General features: G+C 33.8%; 1 protein-coding gene across 1 annotated transcript in view; it reads right to left on the bottom strand.

The window, feature by feature from the left end:
• Positions 1 to 13,549, bottom strand: part of Cfap47 (cilia and flagella associated protein 47) — a 421,187-nt gene extending 407,638 nt beyond the window's left edge. Inside the window, exons 1-3 of the mRNA XM_077107522.1 lie at positions 13,355 to 13,549; positions 10,627 to 10,778; positions 2,775 to 2,890 (exon numbers count right to left, since the gene is read on the bottom strand). Of these exons, the coding sequence (XP_076963637.1) occupies positions 2,775 to 2,890; positions 10,627 to 10,778; positions 13,355 to 13,549 (463 nt within the window). The remainder of the gene's footprint in view (positions 1 to 2,774; positions 2,891 to 10,626; positions 10,779 to 13,354) is intronic.
• Between the last annotated feature and the right edge of the window lie 1,880 nt (positions 13,550 to 15,429).

Genomic DNA, 15,429 nt, shown 5'->3' with positions numbered 1-15,429 from the left:
GAAGTGGGAAATGTTTTTCCTGAGTAATTGCTATCCCTTCGGCCTATGCCCCAGAATATGAAAATGTGGAGTAAATCCATCCAGTTGACCCACAGACCTTCAGTAAGAAACAGAACAGCTCAGCTTCCTTGGCTTGAAGCCCTACACCCAGCCGAGCCGAACCTAGATTTGTCAAGTTCCAGTCAAACTGCATCTATTTAAACAATAATAAAATGCATACCATACTCTCTGGCTTACATTGTGTTTAATAAAAATCAGCTATTAATGTTATAATTCTCTTTCTACAACCTCTACCCCTATTTATTTCTCTTTTGTGAACTGCTGTTCCTTTTTTTTGTACATTAAATATAAGGGTTCCTTAGGGGTTTGCCACACTTTAGCGAGTGCTGTCCATTATATTATGCTATAAAAATCTATTCAAATCATTGAGGATTGTCAGCAAAGAAGGAAATGAATGCAGTTTAAAGCATGCTAAAATAATATTTTTTCAACCTTCAAAGATAAAAACTGAAAGACAATAGGGGTATTATCCATACCATAAAATTATGAAAGGGAACATGGAGTTCATCAACTTACAATGTACTAATATTAGAGACACCTTAAATAATGAACCATATCTTCCCAGAAAGAAAAGGCAAACACAACGTTGAAGTCAGGAGAAAACTTAGAAATCATTTTTATAAATGGTGAGGAAAAAATGTATTCAATAAATTTTGGCTAAATCCCTGGATGTTTACTCCATAATGGGCTATAACAATAAACCACAAGAAATTGTTATGTGGATAAGCTTTTGGGTCTACAAAACCAAAGATAACATCTCTAGCAACACGACCAGAAAGAGAAAAAACAAAGCTGTAAAAATCATAAAACTTCTGTTTTTTTTTTATTGTATTTTTAAGTACAGATATAAATCTGTAAGCATTTTAACATTGACTCTAAAACCATAAAATATTTGTCATGTGAAATGCTTTTTAAAATTTTATTAAAATCATCTTTGGTTTTGGAATCTATTTTCTGCAGAAGTGTTTTTCTTAATGAATATACATCGCTATTATCATTAATTTGTATATGTACTTGTAGATAATAAGGACTTTATGACACTTAAGAGGCATCACTACTGTGAATATAATACATACTATCAATTTTGGTAATGGTAGAAAAATAATCAAATTCAAGAGTGAGGGACAAAGTCATAAGAAAATCTAATTCATTGATAACAATTTGTTTCAGTTTGTAAGTTAACAGTTATCATTTCACAGTACTCAGTTATAATATACCTCACCAAGTTAGTACAAATGTTACATATAAAATTTTAATACGATACTAAAAGCCAATTTGGATTATTTTTCCAAAAATATATGAACCCAGGCCTGTAGCTTAATTTTATTTCTTTTATTTCACTTGGTAAAATTATATTAAGTATTCAATTAAAATTAAATCCATATTTCTCTTTTACCAAGGGATTTCAGTTGTAATAAAACTATTTAATTTGGTGAGATTTTAGAATAAAAAAGATATATAATTGTGATTTAAACTCTGAAGGATTATGAATGAACAATAGTTAAGAGAAATTCTGAACAGTAAAATAATACAAATAAAAATCTCTCAGTTGCATATCATTGCTTTAAAGTATAATCACAGTCCACAGGACCATAAGGTCCATAATCACTTGCAATGAGAGAGTCTATCCTTCACAATGGAATAAGACTACAAATGAGCCTAATATTTCATCAACTCAAGGTACTGGACATTCAATCATTTAAAAATTAAAACATTGTAAGTATAATAAGCAATATTCAATTAAAAACAGTTATCAGTTTTATTTTTTCACACCCTAGGAAAAAATCAGTAATGTGATATATCACCTTTGTCTTAATAATTCCCAATGATCAATCAGGAAACCCCAGATAACTACCACAGTTAGTAGAAAAGAGTTTTGGGATTAAGATCTGGTTTATGTGTTCCTTAAGCTATCCCAAAGAGAGATCTGGTCCTGTCTAGCACTAAAAGAGGATAAATACTTACTGAGTGCCTAGGATGAGCCAAACACCACGCCACAATTTTAAGGTGTACATAATTAAGAATCATACATTGTATTAGTCTCAGTTTATAAACAATCTAAAATTTAACAAAAAAAAAAAAAAAAAACTTGCCCCAGCTCACACAGATAGCAAGGCACTGTGCCCTAAATTCCGATGTTTGATAGTGCTAAGGACAATGTCACCTCTATTACACCTTCCTCCTCCCTTTTCTCAGAGCATTCACCAATCATCTGAGAGTCAGGCTGTATTAATTAGTATCATAAGAAGGCTGGTTCATTTTTCCTGAATTATTGCATTATCTGCCCTTTTACAGTCATGATATCTAAGGGCTTTTGGTTTGAGCTATTTCAAATGATAGGCATATTTTTGATGATTCAGAGAACCTATTAATAAAACAAGGCATACATTTAAAAAAATGACCCATAATGTGTGTGGGGGGGCATGGGGAGAATGGGACTTTGGGCAAAGGGGAGGGAGGTAAGGGGAGGGGGTATGGGGGTAGAAAAGATGGTGGAATGAGATGAGCATCATTACCCTAGGTAAATGTGGTGTGACTCTACATCATGTACAGCCAGAGAAATGAAATGTTGTGCTCCACTTGTGTTTAATGAATTAAAATGCATTCTACTATCATGTATAACTAATTAGAACAAATAAAATAAATAAATAACAATAAATTAATTCTAATACTTCCAAAATTGTAAGTGAATTTATATGACAGAAAATATTTACCTGGAGCTTTGCCATGGTTAATAATTCTAATCTCTTTAAAATACACTTTACTATTGGCAACTAATGTGCCAAAATCAACTAATGATGCAACTTCCAATTCACAAGATGGAATCATCCTAAGAAAGGAGAAAGAGAACCACATAATTAATTTTAACAATCAAACAAATTCATAGTTAAATCTATAAGGGGACAAATATAGACACTTTTATCTCCTAAAAACACATTTTGATTTCCTTACAGATCTACAGATAACATAGTTGTCAGCAAAAGGAATTAAGAAATAAAGACGTGAAGACAAGATAATGAGATACATTTTTAATAAAATTTAGGTTTTATGCATATAAGTACATGGTATACCCTCTTAAATACTCACCTTGAAAGACTACCCACTTAATATATGTATTGCTCAAAACATTTTTGGAATTCATTTTGGGAATCTCCATTTAAGTCGATAATACATTCATCTGACCCTCAGAAAAGCTGGGATTGATCTTAATAGTTTGAAAGATGCAAAATATGATGAAATAAAAGAAGGTTGTGGGGCTGCAGCTATGGCTGTATGGCAGAGCGATTGCCTGGCATATGTGAGGCACTGTGTTTGATCCTTAGCACACATAAAAATAATTTTTTAAAATAAAATAAAATAAAGGCATACTGTCCATCTACAACTACAAAAAATAAAAAAAATAACATTGTGATGCTATAACATATCATTCAGGGTATAAAAGAATATCTAAGGACCAAATGATACAAATGACTTTTCATATATGCCTCTAAAGTTCACCATATCCTACTATAACATGTGTTTTCCTAAATGTGCATAAAAATCCATTATTATCCTAACTGCACATTTCCTAAGTATACATTTATTTTATAGCTGGATAGTAATTTATAGTTTACAAAGTACCCTGTTTGGTACTAAATTCCCCCAAATTTTCCAAAGTAGGGAAAATATTATTATCAATCCTATGTTACAAAAAGCCAAAGACTCATGACTTTCCTAACTAATTATTTGGAGATAAATTAGCCAAATTTAGAATTTATTTTGTTAGGCTTTAAATATATTATGCTTACAAATCTAACAATGATAACAATAATACCAATAATAAGTATAGTAAAAATAAATCTGTATTGAGTTCTTGGGTTATGTGCAATAAACATGCATTAAGTCATAGTAGTATTAATCTATCAGGAAAACATGATCATAAATGTTTACACATTAAACAAGAGAAACCCAAAATATACTCACCAAAATTTGACAAAGCTGGAAGGAGAAAAACAAAAACAATAGTAGTTGGAAATATCAAAATTCTCATCTAAAGGCTCCCTTTGATTTGGACCCACTAACCCATAAACCATAAAGATAGACTGCCAGAAAAAACAAGTACCCAATAATATTTAATTTACATATACAGAACAATCTGCCCAAGAAAAGAATAGTGGACATTTGTCTCAAGCACTTATGGAATATTCACCAAAATACAAATTTAAGGTATTTGAAATCATGTCCAATATTTTAGCTAATCATAACAGAATAAAATATAGACCAATAAAATAAAAAAAACAACAGGAAACTCTTTAAATGTGCAGAAATTAATTAACACACTTATAATCCACAAGTCAAAGAAGTTTCAAAGATATCTAAAAACCATATACAAGTGAACAAAACCAAAAATGCATCATATAAATACATGGGACAAAAATAAACAGTGCTGCCAAACACAGTGGCTCACGCCTGTCATCCCAGCATTTCAGGAAGCTGAGGCAGGAAGATCACGAGTTCAAAGCCAGTCTCAGCAACTTAAGAGAAGCTCTCAGCAACTAGACCCTGTTTCTAATGAAATATAAAAAAGGGCTGGGGATGTGACTCAGTGGTTAAGTGCCCCTGGTTTCAATCCCTGATACAAAAACAAACAAACAAAAAAGTAGGGTGGAGGGGAATGTTTTAAATCAATGACTTAATTTCCAACATCAAGAAACTAGAAAAAGACAGTAACATAAACTCAACTCAAGAAGGAAATAAACAATAGAGAGCAGCAATCAATGTAATGTAAAATAAAATGATAAAATCAATAAGAAATTAAGATTTTTTAAAAAATAAATAAAGTTGATAAACCAATAGCAATATTTAAAAAGTAAATAAATAAAAAGATAAATCACTGACATCAGGAATAACAAAGGGGATATCACTATGCTGTTACAGTCATTTAAAAAGAAAAAATACTGAAAACTTAATATTCATATATTTGACAATATAAAACTGTAAGAATTCCTGGAAAACCACAAACTATAATAACTCAACCAAGATGAAACAGGCAATATGAACAGCCCACTAAACATCAAAAATCGAACTCATCATTTTATAACATCCTGAAAAAGAAATCTCCAGGCCCAGACAAATTCACTCTTTAAATAATTAGTATCAATATTAAAGAAGCTCTTTCAGGGTCTGAGGTTGTAGCTCAGTGGTAGAGCACTTGCCAAGCACATGTAGAGCCCTGGGTTTGATCCTCAGCACCACATAAAAATGAATAAATAAAATAAAGATATTGTGTCCATCTACAAATAAAAAATGAAGAAGGAGAAGAAGAAGGAGGAGGAGGAGGAGGAGGAGGAGGAGGAGGAGGAGGAGGAGGAGGAGGAGGAGGAGGAGGAGGAGGAAAGAAGAAGAAGAAAGAAGAAGAAGAAGAAAGAAGAAGAAAGAAGAAGAAAGAAGAAGGAAGAAGAAAGAAGAAGGAAGAAGAAAGAAGAAGAAGAAGAAGAAGAAGAAGAAGAAGAAGAAGCTTCTTTTCCAGAAAATAAAAGAGAAAATATTTCTTAATTCATTTTATGAGGTTGGTACTACCCTGACACCAAAGCCAGACAAAGGCAATACAAAACAAACCAAAAATAAATAAAGCAAACTATAGACCAATATCTCTCAAGAATTGGGACCCAGCAATCTCAAATATAACATTAGCAAACCAAATTCTAGCATACAGGAAAAGTATGATACTGTATAACCAAGAGGAATTCATCCCATGTATACAAGGACAAGTCTAGTTCAACATTCAAAAATTAGTCTATGTAGTCCACCATATAAATAAGTTGCAAAAAAAATCATGATCATCAGGGCACAGCGGCTCATGCCTATAATCCCAGCAACTCAGGAGGCTGAGGCAGGAGGATCAACAGTTCAAAGCCAGCCTCAGCAATTTAGCAAGGCTGTAAGCAACTTAGCGAGACCCTGTCTCTAAATAAAATACAAAAAGGACTGGGGATGTGGCTCAGTGGTTCACTCCTAGGTTCAATCCTTGGTACCAAAATCATCATCATCATCATCATCATCATCATATGAATTTTCACAGAAAAAGCTTTTGATAAAATTCCACATTTCTTGGGCTGGGGTTGTAGCTCAGTGATAGGGTGTTTGCCTAGCACGTGCGAGGCCCTGGGTTCAATCCTCAGTGCTACATAATAATAAATAAACAAAATAAAGGTATTATGTCCAACTATAACTAAAAAATAAAATATTAAAAAATTCCACATTTCTTCATGATAAAGACTCTTGTAAAGTTAAAATAGATGGGACAGACAATAACAAGGAATCTAAAAATACAAACACACAAAAATCTCCTAGAAATTGAGGTCAGCAAGGTGAGATGATAAAATATCAACTCACAGAAATCAATTGTATTTACATACTATCAAGGAACATTTTAAGACCAAAATTAAAAATTCAATGAATTTACAAACACTCCAAAAAATGAAATACCAGGATGCACATTAAGACACTCATGCAGGATCTTTGTGTTGAAAAATGACAATATGCTGGTAAAAGACATCAAAGAAGACCTAAATAAATGGGAAGACATAGCATGTTCATAAATTGGAAAATTTACATAATAAAGATGTTAATTCTCATATTTTTCTACATGCTAAATTTAAATCTTATCAAAATCCCAACATTTTTTGTGGGCTCAGAAAACTTATTCTGAAATTCGTATGGAAAGGTTGAGACATTAAAATAGCTAAAATAATCTTATCAAAACAGTGAAGTGTGAAGAATTCTTTGTTACATTTTAAGAAACACTTTGCAGTAAAGGTAATTAAGATAGCATGATGTTGGTGAAGGTATGGACACATAGGCAGTAGAACAAACTACAGAACTCAGAAAGAAATCAACACTAATATGCTCACTGATTTTATGTGTGTGTGTATTTGAGAGAGAGACTGAGAATTGAAAACGAGTATGCTAGGTGAGCACTCTACCATTGAGCAACACTCCTAGCCCCTCCACTGACTTTTTTTCCAAAGGTTCACAATCAATTCAATGGAAAAGGTTAGCTTTTTCAACATTGGGGGTCAAAGCAATTGGATATCTACTGGGAAAAGAGAAACTTTTACATAAACTTCACATTTCATACAAAAAATAATTCTAAAAGTACCACTGATCTAAATGTAAAGCTTAAAAATAGCAGAAAATCTTCATGATCAAGGTTTAGGCAAAGAGTTCTTAGCCTTGACATTAAAATCATGAACCATTAAAATACTGATAAATTGAAATCAAAATTTAAAAAGAAAAAAATATTGCTGTACAAAATATTATGTTGAAAGGATGCAAAGTCAATTCATAGACTGGGAAAAAATATTTTCAAGCCACATATCCATCAAAAACTTGTATCCAGAATACAAAGAAATTGTAAAAACTTAATAAAACAAATAAACAATATAATTTTAAAATGAGCAAAACACATTTACAAACATTTCATCAGAGAAGATATTCAGATGACAGAAAAACACATGAAAACATGTTCAACATTATCAGACATCAGGGAAATGCAAATTAAAACTACAATGAGATTCCACTATCTGTCAGAATGGCTAAAATTTAAACATAGTGACAGCAACAAACACTGGAAAGAATGTGGGCAAAGTGTATCACTCACACTGCTCATTGGAGTGCAAAATGGTACAGCCACTATGGGAAGCAATTTGGGATTCTCTATTAAACTAAATATGCAATTACCATATGACCTAGCAATTGCACTAATGGACATTTTTCCCAGAGAAATGAAAACTTATGTTCACATAAAACTTGTGCGAGAATATTAAAGTAGTGTACTTATAATAACTAAAAACTGCTATCAGTCTCTATTCTTCAAAAGATCAATGGTTTTTTAAAAAAAAACTGTCGAATTAAAAAAATGTTCCCTTTCCCTAGAAATGCCATGACAAATAATATAGCACATTAAATATTTTCATGAAAATGGCAAAAATAAATAAATAAAATAAATAAAAACTGCAGTATATACATACCATACTATGGAATAGTACTCAGTAATACGAAGGAACAAAAATATAGTCAACAATATGGCTGAATCTCTGAGGAGTTTGCTGAATGAAAAAAAAAAAGCCAATCCCTAAAGATTTAATTTATCTATTTAATTTATCTTTTAATTTATCTATTTAATTTATTTAATTTAATCCCTGCATGATTTGATTTATACAAACTATTTGAAGAAACAAATTTTCAAAGTGGAAGACAGACTATAGTTTCCACAGTTTCAGGGATGGCAAATGTGAGGCAAAAGTGTGGTAGGTGGAGCTGTAATAAAGATCCTTGTGGTATTAGTACCCTTTCAGTGTCTTGCCTGGTGGTGAATATCTGAACCTAGGTAGATGATAAAATTGTTTAGCACTTAATAACACAGACACACACAGACAAACAGACATGCACAGGAGTTCAAGCACGCTATGGGAATCTTTTTTTTTTTTCTTTTTGTGGTGCTGGGGATTGAACCCAGGGCCTTATGCATGAGAGGCAAGTCTTCTACCAACTGAGCTATATCCCTAGCCCAGCTATGGCAATATTAATAAGATAGATAATATTCATGTCTATTTCTCCATTGTGGTATTATCCTATACTTTTGCAAAATGATACAATTGGGGCAAACTGGAAAAAATGCACAAGGGCTCTGTTTTATTTCATATAATTGGATGTGAATTTTCAATCATCTGAATCAAAAATACATACAACAAGGAAGAGCATGAGGAAAAGACTAACATTAAACAAAGACGAGTGGGGGTAGAGAAAGGGAGAGAGAAGGGAAAGCATATGGAAATCCTTCAATGTTACACAAAATTATAAGAGGTTGTGAGGGGCAAGGGGGAGGGAAAAAAGGGAGAGAATTGAACAACAGCAGAGGAGGTAGAGAGGGAAGATGGGAGGGGAGGGGAGGGGAGGGGGGATAGTAGGGGATAGGAATGGTAGCAGAACACAACAGTCACTAATATGCCATTATGTAAAAATGTGAGTGTGTAACCAATGTGATTCTGCAATTTGTATTTGGGGTAAAAATGGGAGTTCATAACCCAATTGAGTCAAATGTATGAAAGATGATATATCATGAGCTCTGTAATGTTTTGAACAATCAATAAAAAAATAAAAGAAAAAAAAGAAATTGAAAAAAAATACAACAGCAACTCTCTGTGACATACACACACACACACACACACACACACACACACACACACACACACCTTCCTTCAGTCTTGTCCCACACATAAAGAGGGTAATGGGTAATGCTGTGCTTATGCTGCAACTTTGGTGAGAAATGGACTCTGATGAGAGACAGTATACATTGTGTGAACAAGACAAAATCTTTTCAAGACCAAAGGCATACTCAACCCTTCTCTCCATACACAGAATAAGCAAGCAAATCTGAGTGCCACTGTCATGGTTATGCCAAAATAAAAAGTGCACTAAAAATGGCCCTACTTAAAAATTTAAAAGTAACTTAATGCATGCAATAATTAATACTTTTCCTACTATGTGTAAACTATTTGATTCCTAGGTAGGAATTGTGTGTTAAATCAGAACTTCTCAATAACATGGAGAACCAAAATAATTGCAGATCTAAATTTAGTTTATATTAATGAAAAAATATAAGGGAAATTATTAAGAAGTATACACCTAAAACTATATAATAGAAAATATTCCAATATTAAATCTTAAAGTGGTAGATAAACATAGACAAAAGAATAATACCTATAGAACCACATTTTGCTGGGGTAAAGGAAGATCGTGTGTGTGTGTGTGTGTGTGTGTGTGTGTGTGTGTGTAAATAAAACCATTTTAAATTTAAACAATAACTTTAATGGGCAATTTAACAATAAACCGAAATATGCTATTATTTGGGACCAGGAATTGAACCCAGGGGCACTTAACCACTGAGTCACATCTCTAGCCTCTTTATATTTTATTTTGAGACAGGGTCTCACTAAGTTGCTTAGGGCCAAAATATACTTTTTCAAGTACAAAAAGAGAAAAGGAATCATTATTCATCTTTGTCAAATAAATAATGTGTATCAAAATTAATCTCAAATCAATTACTTATATGAATTATATTCATTCACATTTTTTCTTTTTTAAATATTTTTAGTTGTAGATGGACACAATATCTTTATTTATTTATTTATTTATTTATTCATTCATTCATTTATTTTTATATGGTGCTGAGGAATAAACCCAGGGCCTCACATGTGCGAGGCAAGTTCTCTACCACTAGCCACAACCCCAGCTCTCATCCACACTTTTCAAACAATCTCAAAAGAGCAACATTTTGACCTTTAAGCCAAAAATCTGCCCTATTTAAAATTCGGTGAAGTGAATATGACAATACTGTGAAATTAATATGAATATAAACTTGCAAAAATCTAATAACATTCAATTATTTGATACTTATATTTAAATAAAAATACTAGAGAATGCTGTAAACACTACAATTTTCTAGAATTTTTTTTTCAAGTTCAGCTATATGAAAACAATAGATACAAGTCAGAGAAAATACAGACTATGAATATTACATACCCTATGAGAGGAACTTCTATTACTTTATTTCCTGTTGAAATATGTAGTTGGTCAAATGTGTTTTCATCTTTATCAGGATGATATTCCACCATAGCTGTCATATGAAGACCAGAAGCAAGTGTCTTATCCAGATTGGTCAACATCAGTTTGAACTTCAGTGGGGAAAAAAAATGATTCAAATTATACATCATTGTGTATGTGCATATGTATGTTGCTGGAGATCGAACTCAGAGCCTTGCACCTGCTCAACAACCACTCTATTAGTGAATCACATTTACCACTGAGCTGTATTTCCAGCCCCCAGATTATACACCTTAACTCCTTAAAAGAACGGAATGTGAGCAAATGTAGTTAGGAGTGTACATTATTATCAAATCATAGTTCTTATTCCTGTCCTAAAAGCAAAAATCTTTCAATTTTATTTTAATTGACAAATAATAATTTTACATATGTATGTGGTAGAATGTGATGTTCTGATACATGTATATATTGTGGAATGAGCAAATATGGCTAATTAACATGCATTGCCTCACAGACTCATTTTTGTCATGAGAACATTCATAATCCTCTCTTAGCAATTTAAAAATATACATTATTAACTATAGTCATCTAGTTGTTTTAGTAGATCACCAGAACTTATTCCTGCATGCATATGTACATACACACATTGTGTACACATGTGTATGTATCTTAAATACAGGAAGTACACAATATTTCATATACTTTCTGCATGGGGACCTGGGCTTCATAACTTGGAGGAAACAGAAAGAAAGAATAGACCAAAGAGGAAAAAAACATTTGCTAGCTTCAGGAAAATATTAAGGTAGAAAGAGGAGAACTGATAACTGTTGATCACTTATGATGTGTCAAGCAATTATACATCTATTATCTCAATACACTTCTAAAGTCCTATGAGGTTGATATTAAGGCTCTCAGCAGACAGATTGACTCTGACTGTAGAGTGAAACCAATATCTAAAGTCACTCAGAAGTGAGGATGCCATAACAACTAATCTACCTGACTGTAAAACTTAATACCTTCCTCCTTCACCCTCAATCAGTAACAATAGAGATCATATTGAAATTAATTATTCTAAGCCAAATGCTTTGCATCCTACTCTTAGCATCTTATGAGCTGACCAATTAGGCAAAACTAACATTTACCAAGAGTCCCTGAGACTCAAGTCCAAAATATAAGGAATGTTAGTAAATGCAATAAGTATCCTGGAGGGTAGAAATAATATGGGGAGATATGATAATTAATGGAACCTCACATTGACCTTAAAAGGTGGATGAGATTTGGGAAAATGGGGAGCAGGGGGGTCTTGTAGATGAGGGAAGTAAAAATGTGAGTCAAAAGAAAAGGAAGTCTGAGCCATAGGCAAGAGGAAGAAATTACGAATAAGATTGGCTTAACCAAACCAGAGGCCACACAAATTAGCAAAGCAATATTAAATGGATAGTGGGAAACTGAAAAATAGTATTGAAATCAAGCACAGAACTATCAACTGTATGTCCCTGGAAAATAAGAACTTTGTATTCTTTTTCTACCAACTACCTACAAATAGATGATGTGCAACATTGTATATGGTGCATATGCACACTTAATATATAGATATTCAGATATCTAACAAATCTGTGTTATTAGATATCAGAATAGTGGTTAATCACCTCCATGGGGTGATTACTCCAGGTACTGTAGGAAAGGGGCACTAGCAACCTTCTAGTGTGCTAGATATATTTAATGATTTGATACAGGTGGTGGCTTCATAATATACACACTAATCCATCAAGCTTTACTTTGAGATTTGTGCATATCCATGCAGATAAACACTTTATTTTTTTGAAGAATAGAAAACAGAACGTGAAAATTCTTTTTTTATTGCTCTCCTAGTCACTAACAGGTTTGCCTATGTATATACAAACAAATATATGTAACTTTAACTTTAAAATTATGGACATCTTTTATGCATTCAGATGAATTCACTAGGAATATCTTCTGAAAAAATCCCAGTTATTTATTGCTTACTTATCAAAACTTATACATTTCCTATATCAAAAGTCTTGTGAACTAATAGACACCCATTCACATATATGATCTAAAATAACAGTAAGAGAGATGAAATTCTCTCCACTTTGAAGTCAGAAGACAGAAACAATCTCTCAGAACACTAATATTCATGATGGATAGACTTGTACTAAAATGTTCCCATTAGGTTCTAGGTCCTACAAGAGCAGCAATTTGTCCAGTCAGTATTCCTCACATCTCTTGACTGTTACATAATATGTGCTCAACAAACATTTGTTAATATGTGAAATTTTTTTAAAAAGCTTTCCAGTAATTCCATAGTTCTGGAGAAATACTTTACGACTCAAAGGGTTAATAGAGAATTCTATTCTCATGGTGCTTAAGGCAACTATAGAATCATGAAGCCAAGGTGCACAGATTCGGGGTTCGTACAAGTAGTCAAAGAACCCCTTCCTTTCTTTCCAAACTCGGGATGAAGAAACAGATTCTACATCAGCTTCAAGCGAAGAGGGTGGGGAGTGGGGGTACAGCAGTACATATAGAAACACACCTGCTAAACTACCGGACCTGGGGAAGTTCAATCCTACCCCCACCTCCTCAGGAGCCCACTGCTGGGCCAAAGGGAGGTGTTAGGTGAGAAGACATTCTCAGAGTCCCCGCCCTCCAGAGGTCCTGGTTCCAGCACCTCTCAGTGTGTCACCTGTGGTTTAATTGGCTCTTGAAACCTTATCTTCTGGTTCCAACGGCCGAGATTGTGTACAGTAACTGGGAGGCGGTAAACTTTCCCAGCCACCGTGTTCAGGAACTTCAGCTCCGACGGGGTCACCCGCAGCTGAACGTCCTTCTTCTGGCTGTCTGTGTCCCAGGGGATGGGAGAGGCCCTCTCAATGTCCATGGCTGACTTCTCCATAGTGGACAAATAGTTGTGGACTTGGCCGACCCAGGACAAACTTGGTCTAGTTGCTAGGCGACCATCACTAGGCAACCGTTGGGCTCGGAGCTCTCGCTTGGGCTCGCGCAGGCGCACTACCCCTTCCTCCATTGTCTATGTGCAAGTCGCGCGAGTTAGCTACTGAAATAGAAGCCGCGGGTGCCTGGCAAAAGAATCCGGGGTGGCAGGTGTCACCAGAGCAACGGAAAAACATGTTACGACAGCCCCAAACACAGAAACTGCTCACTTATTTGTCGTGGTTTGGCAGAATTTTATGATGGCATTTGGTGTAGTGGGCATTTTCTTGGACCTCTCTTTAGACCAAGCTTTTAAGATCAATAAAATAATTTGCACATAGGGTCAATTAAGGCAAGAAGATATTACAGAAACGGAGGATTTCAGTGGAAAACAGAGTCAGGGTCCCTAAGTGTCCTGCTCAATGGCCTTTAGACCAGCATTTCTCAATTAGTGTTGCTTATAATACCAGAATCTTAGATTGATATGAAAACCAATCAATAGGGTCGAGTAAAATAATTTAAAGTTTACCCCTGATTGATAATAATGTAGATTTATGTGTATTGACATACAAAGATATACATTACACAGTATTAAATTTTGAAAAGTGACCAAATGGTATGTATATTATGAGACATATTTCTTTTTACACATATATGCACACACTAAAACCAATCCTTTGGATCTTTGTTAAGATGCCAATTTAAAAAAAATGCCAATTTCATTTCAGTATATATGGAGCAGAGTCTAAGAATCTACACATATAACAAATTCCCAGGTGATAACAATGCTGCTGGTCCAGGAACAATATACTGAGGACAGAGGTATTAGGAACTTTGTTAACTACGCCAGGTATAAGCTTCTTCATTTGTGAAATGGAAGTTACTCAAGATATAGTGATCCAACATATTAATTGCTAGATGAAGACCTTTTCAACAGGTTTGAATTTACACTGTGCAATACCTACACTCTCCTCATCCTTCCTCTACTATGATCTCAGAGTTTCAAAACATATCAGGTGTTTTCATTTCCTCCTTGATAACACACATGATGTTCACTCTGAGATGAATGACCTCTCCAACTTCCAACCAATTAATCTTTTAAGACTTAAGTACTTTTATAAAATCTTTCCCATAACAGTTTTACAAGATTTTCATGGTACCAAGATGATAAGTAAATTATTTCTTTCTACAAGGAGGAAGAGATTTGTAAGTAATATAAAAGAAAGTTGACAAGTTTCTTGAAATGGTTGTTGTAAATAGTTGAAAATAGTGTTTGTAGTAGTAATGGTGATTATTATGTGCATAATTCTTAGGAAGCCATAGATGAAAAACATCTGCATCCTCTTTCAATAGTTTGTCTTAGCTTAACAAATAGGAGATGTGAATCGCCCCTGGACTTTTTATGCCAATCCCTATATCATGTCATAGTACACATCTTGTCTATATCCCTGAGCCCTAAAGCAGGACAATTTTATAACACTGAAAGGAACACAGTGGGTCACAGAATTTGACTGAATCAAGACCACAGTCCATGCATAGCCTCCTAAACAGTCTCTGGGGGAAAAAAGATGGAAATTTTAGAATTCCATTTTGTCTATTCTCAGGGAGAAGAGTAGCCCAAGTCTGGATTTCTGTGTAGAACCTAAAGATACAATGATACATATCAATTAGAGAAAAATATTGTTTCTGTTCTGTTGGTATTCCCATCAACTAAGGAAGAGTGTCACAGTCTGCTGTGCTTAGGTAAATTTAAATTTTTTAATCTACTCTTTTATCAACTGAAAATGTCATTTCACATGAAGTATTCTAACATCAATCTACATCACA

This window comes from Callospermophilus lateralis, chromosome X (assembly GCF_048772815.1).
Source record: "Callospermophilus lateralis isolate mCalLat2 chromosome X, mCalLat2.hap1, whole genome shotgun sequence".
Classification (NCBI taxonomy): Eukaryota; Metazoa; Chordata; class Mammalia; order Rodentia; family Sciuridae; genus Callospermophilus; species Callospermophilus lateralis.
The sequence above is the reverse complement of the archived record's forward strand: the minus strand, read 5'-3'. Positions and strand labels throughout refer to the sequence as shown.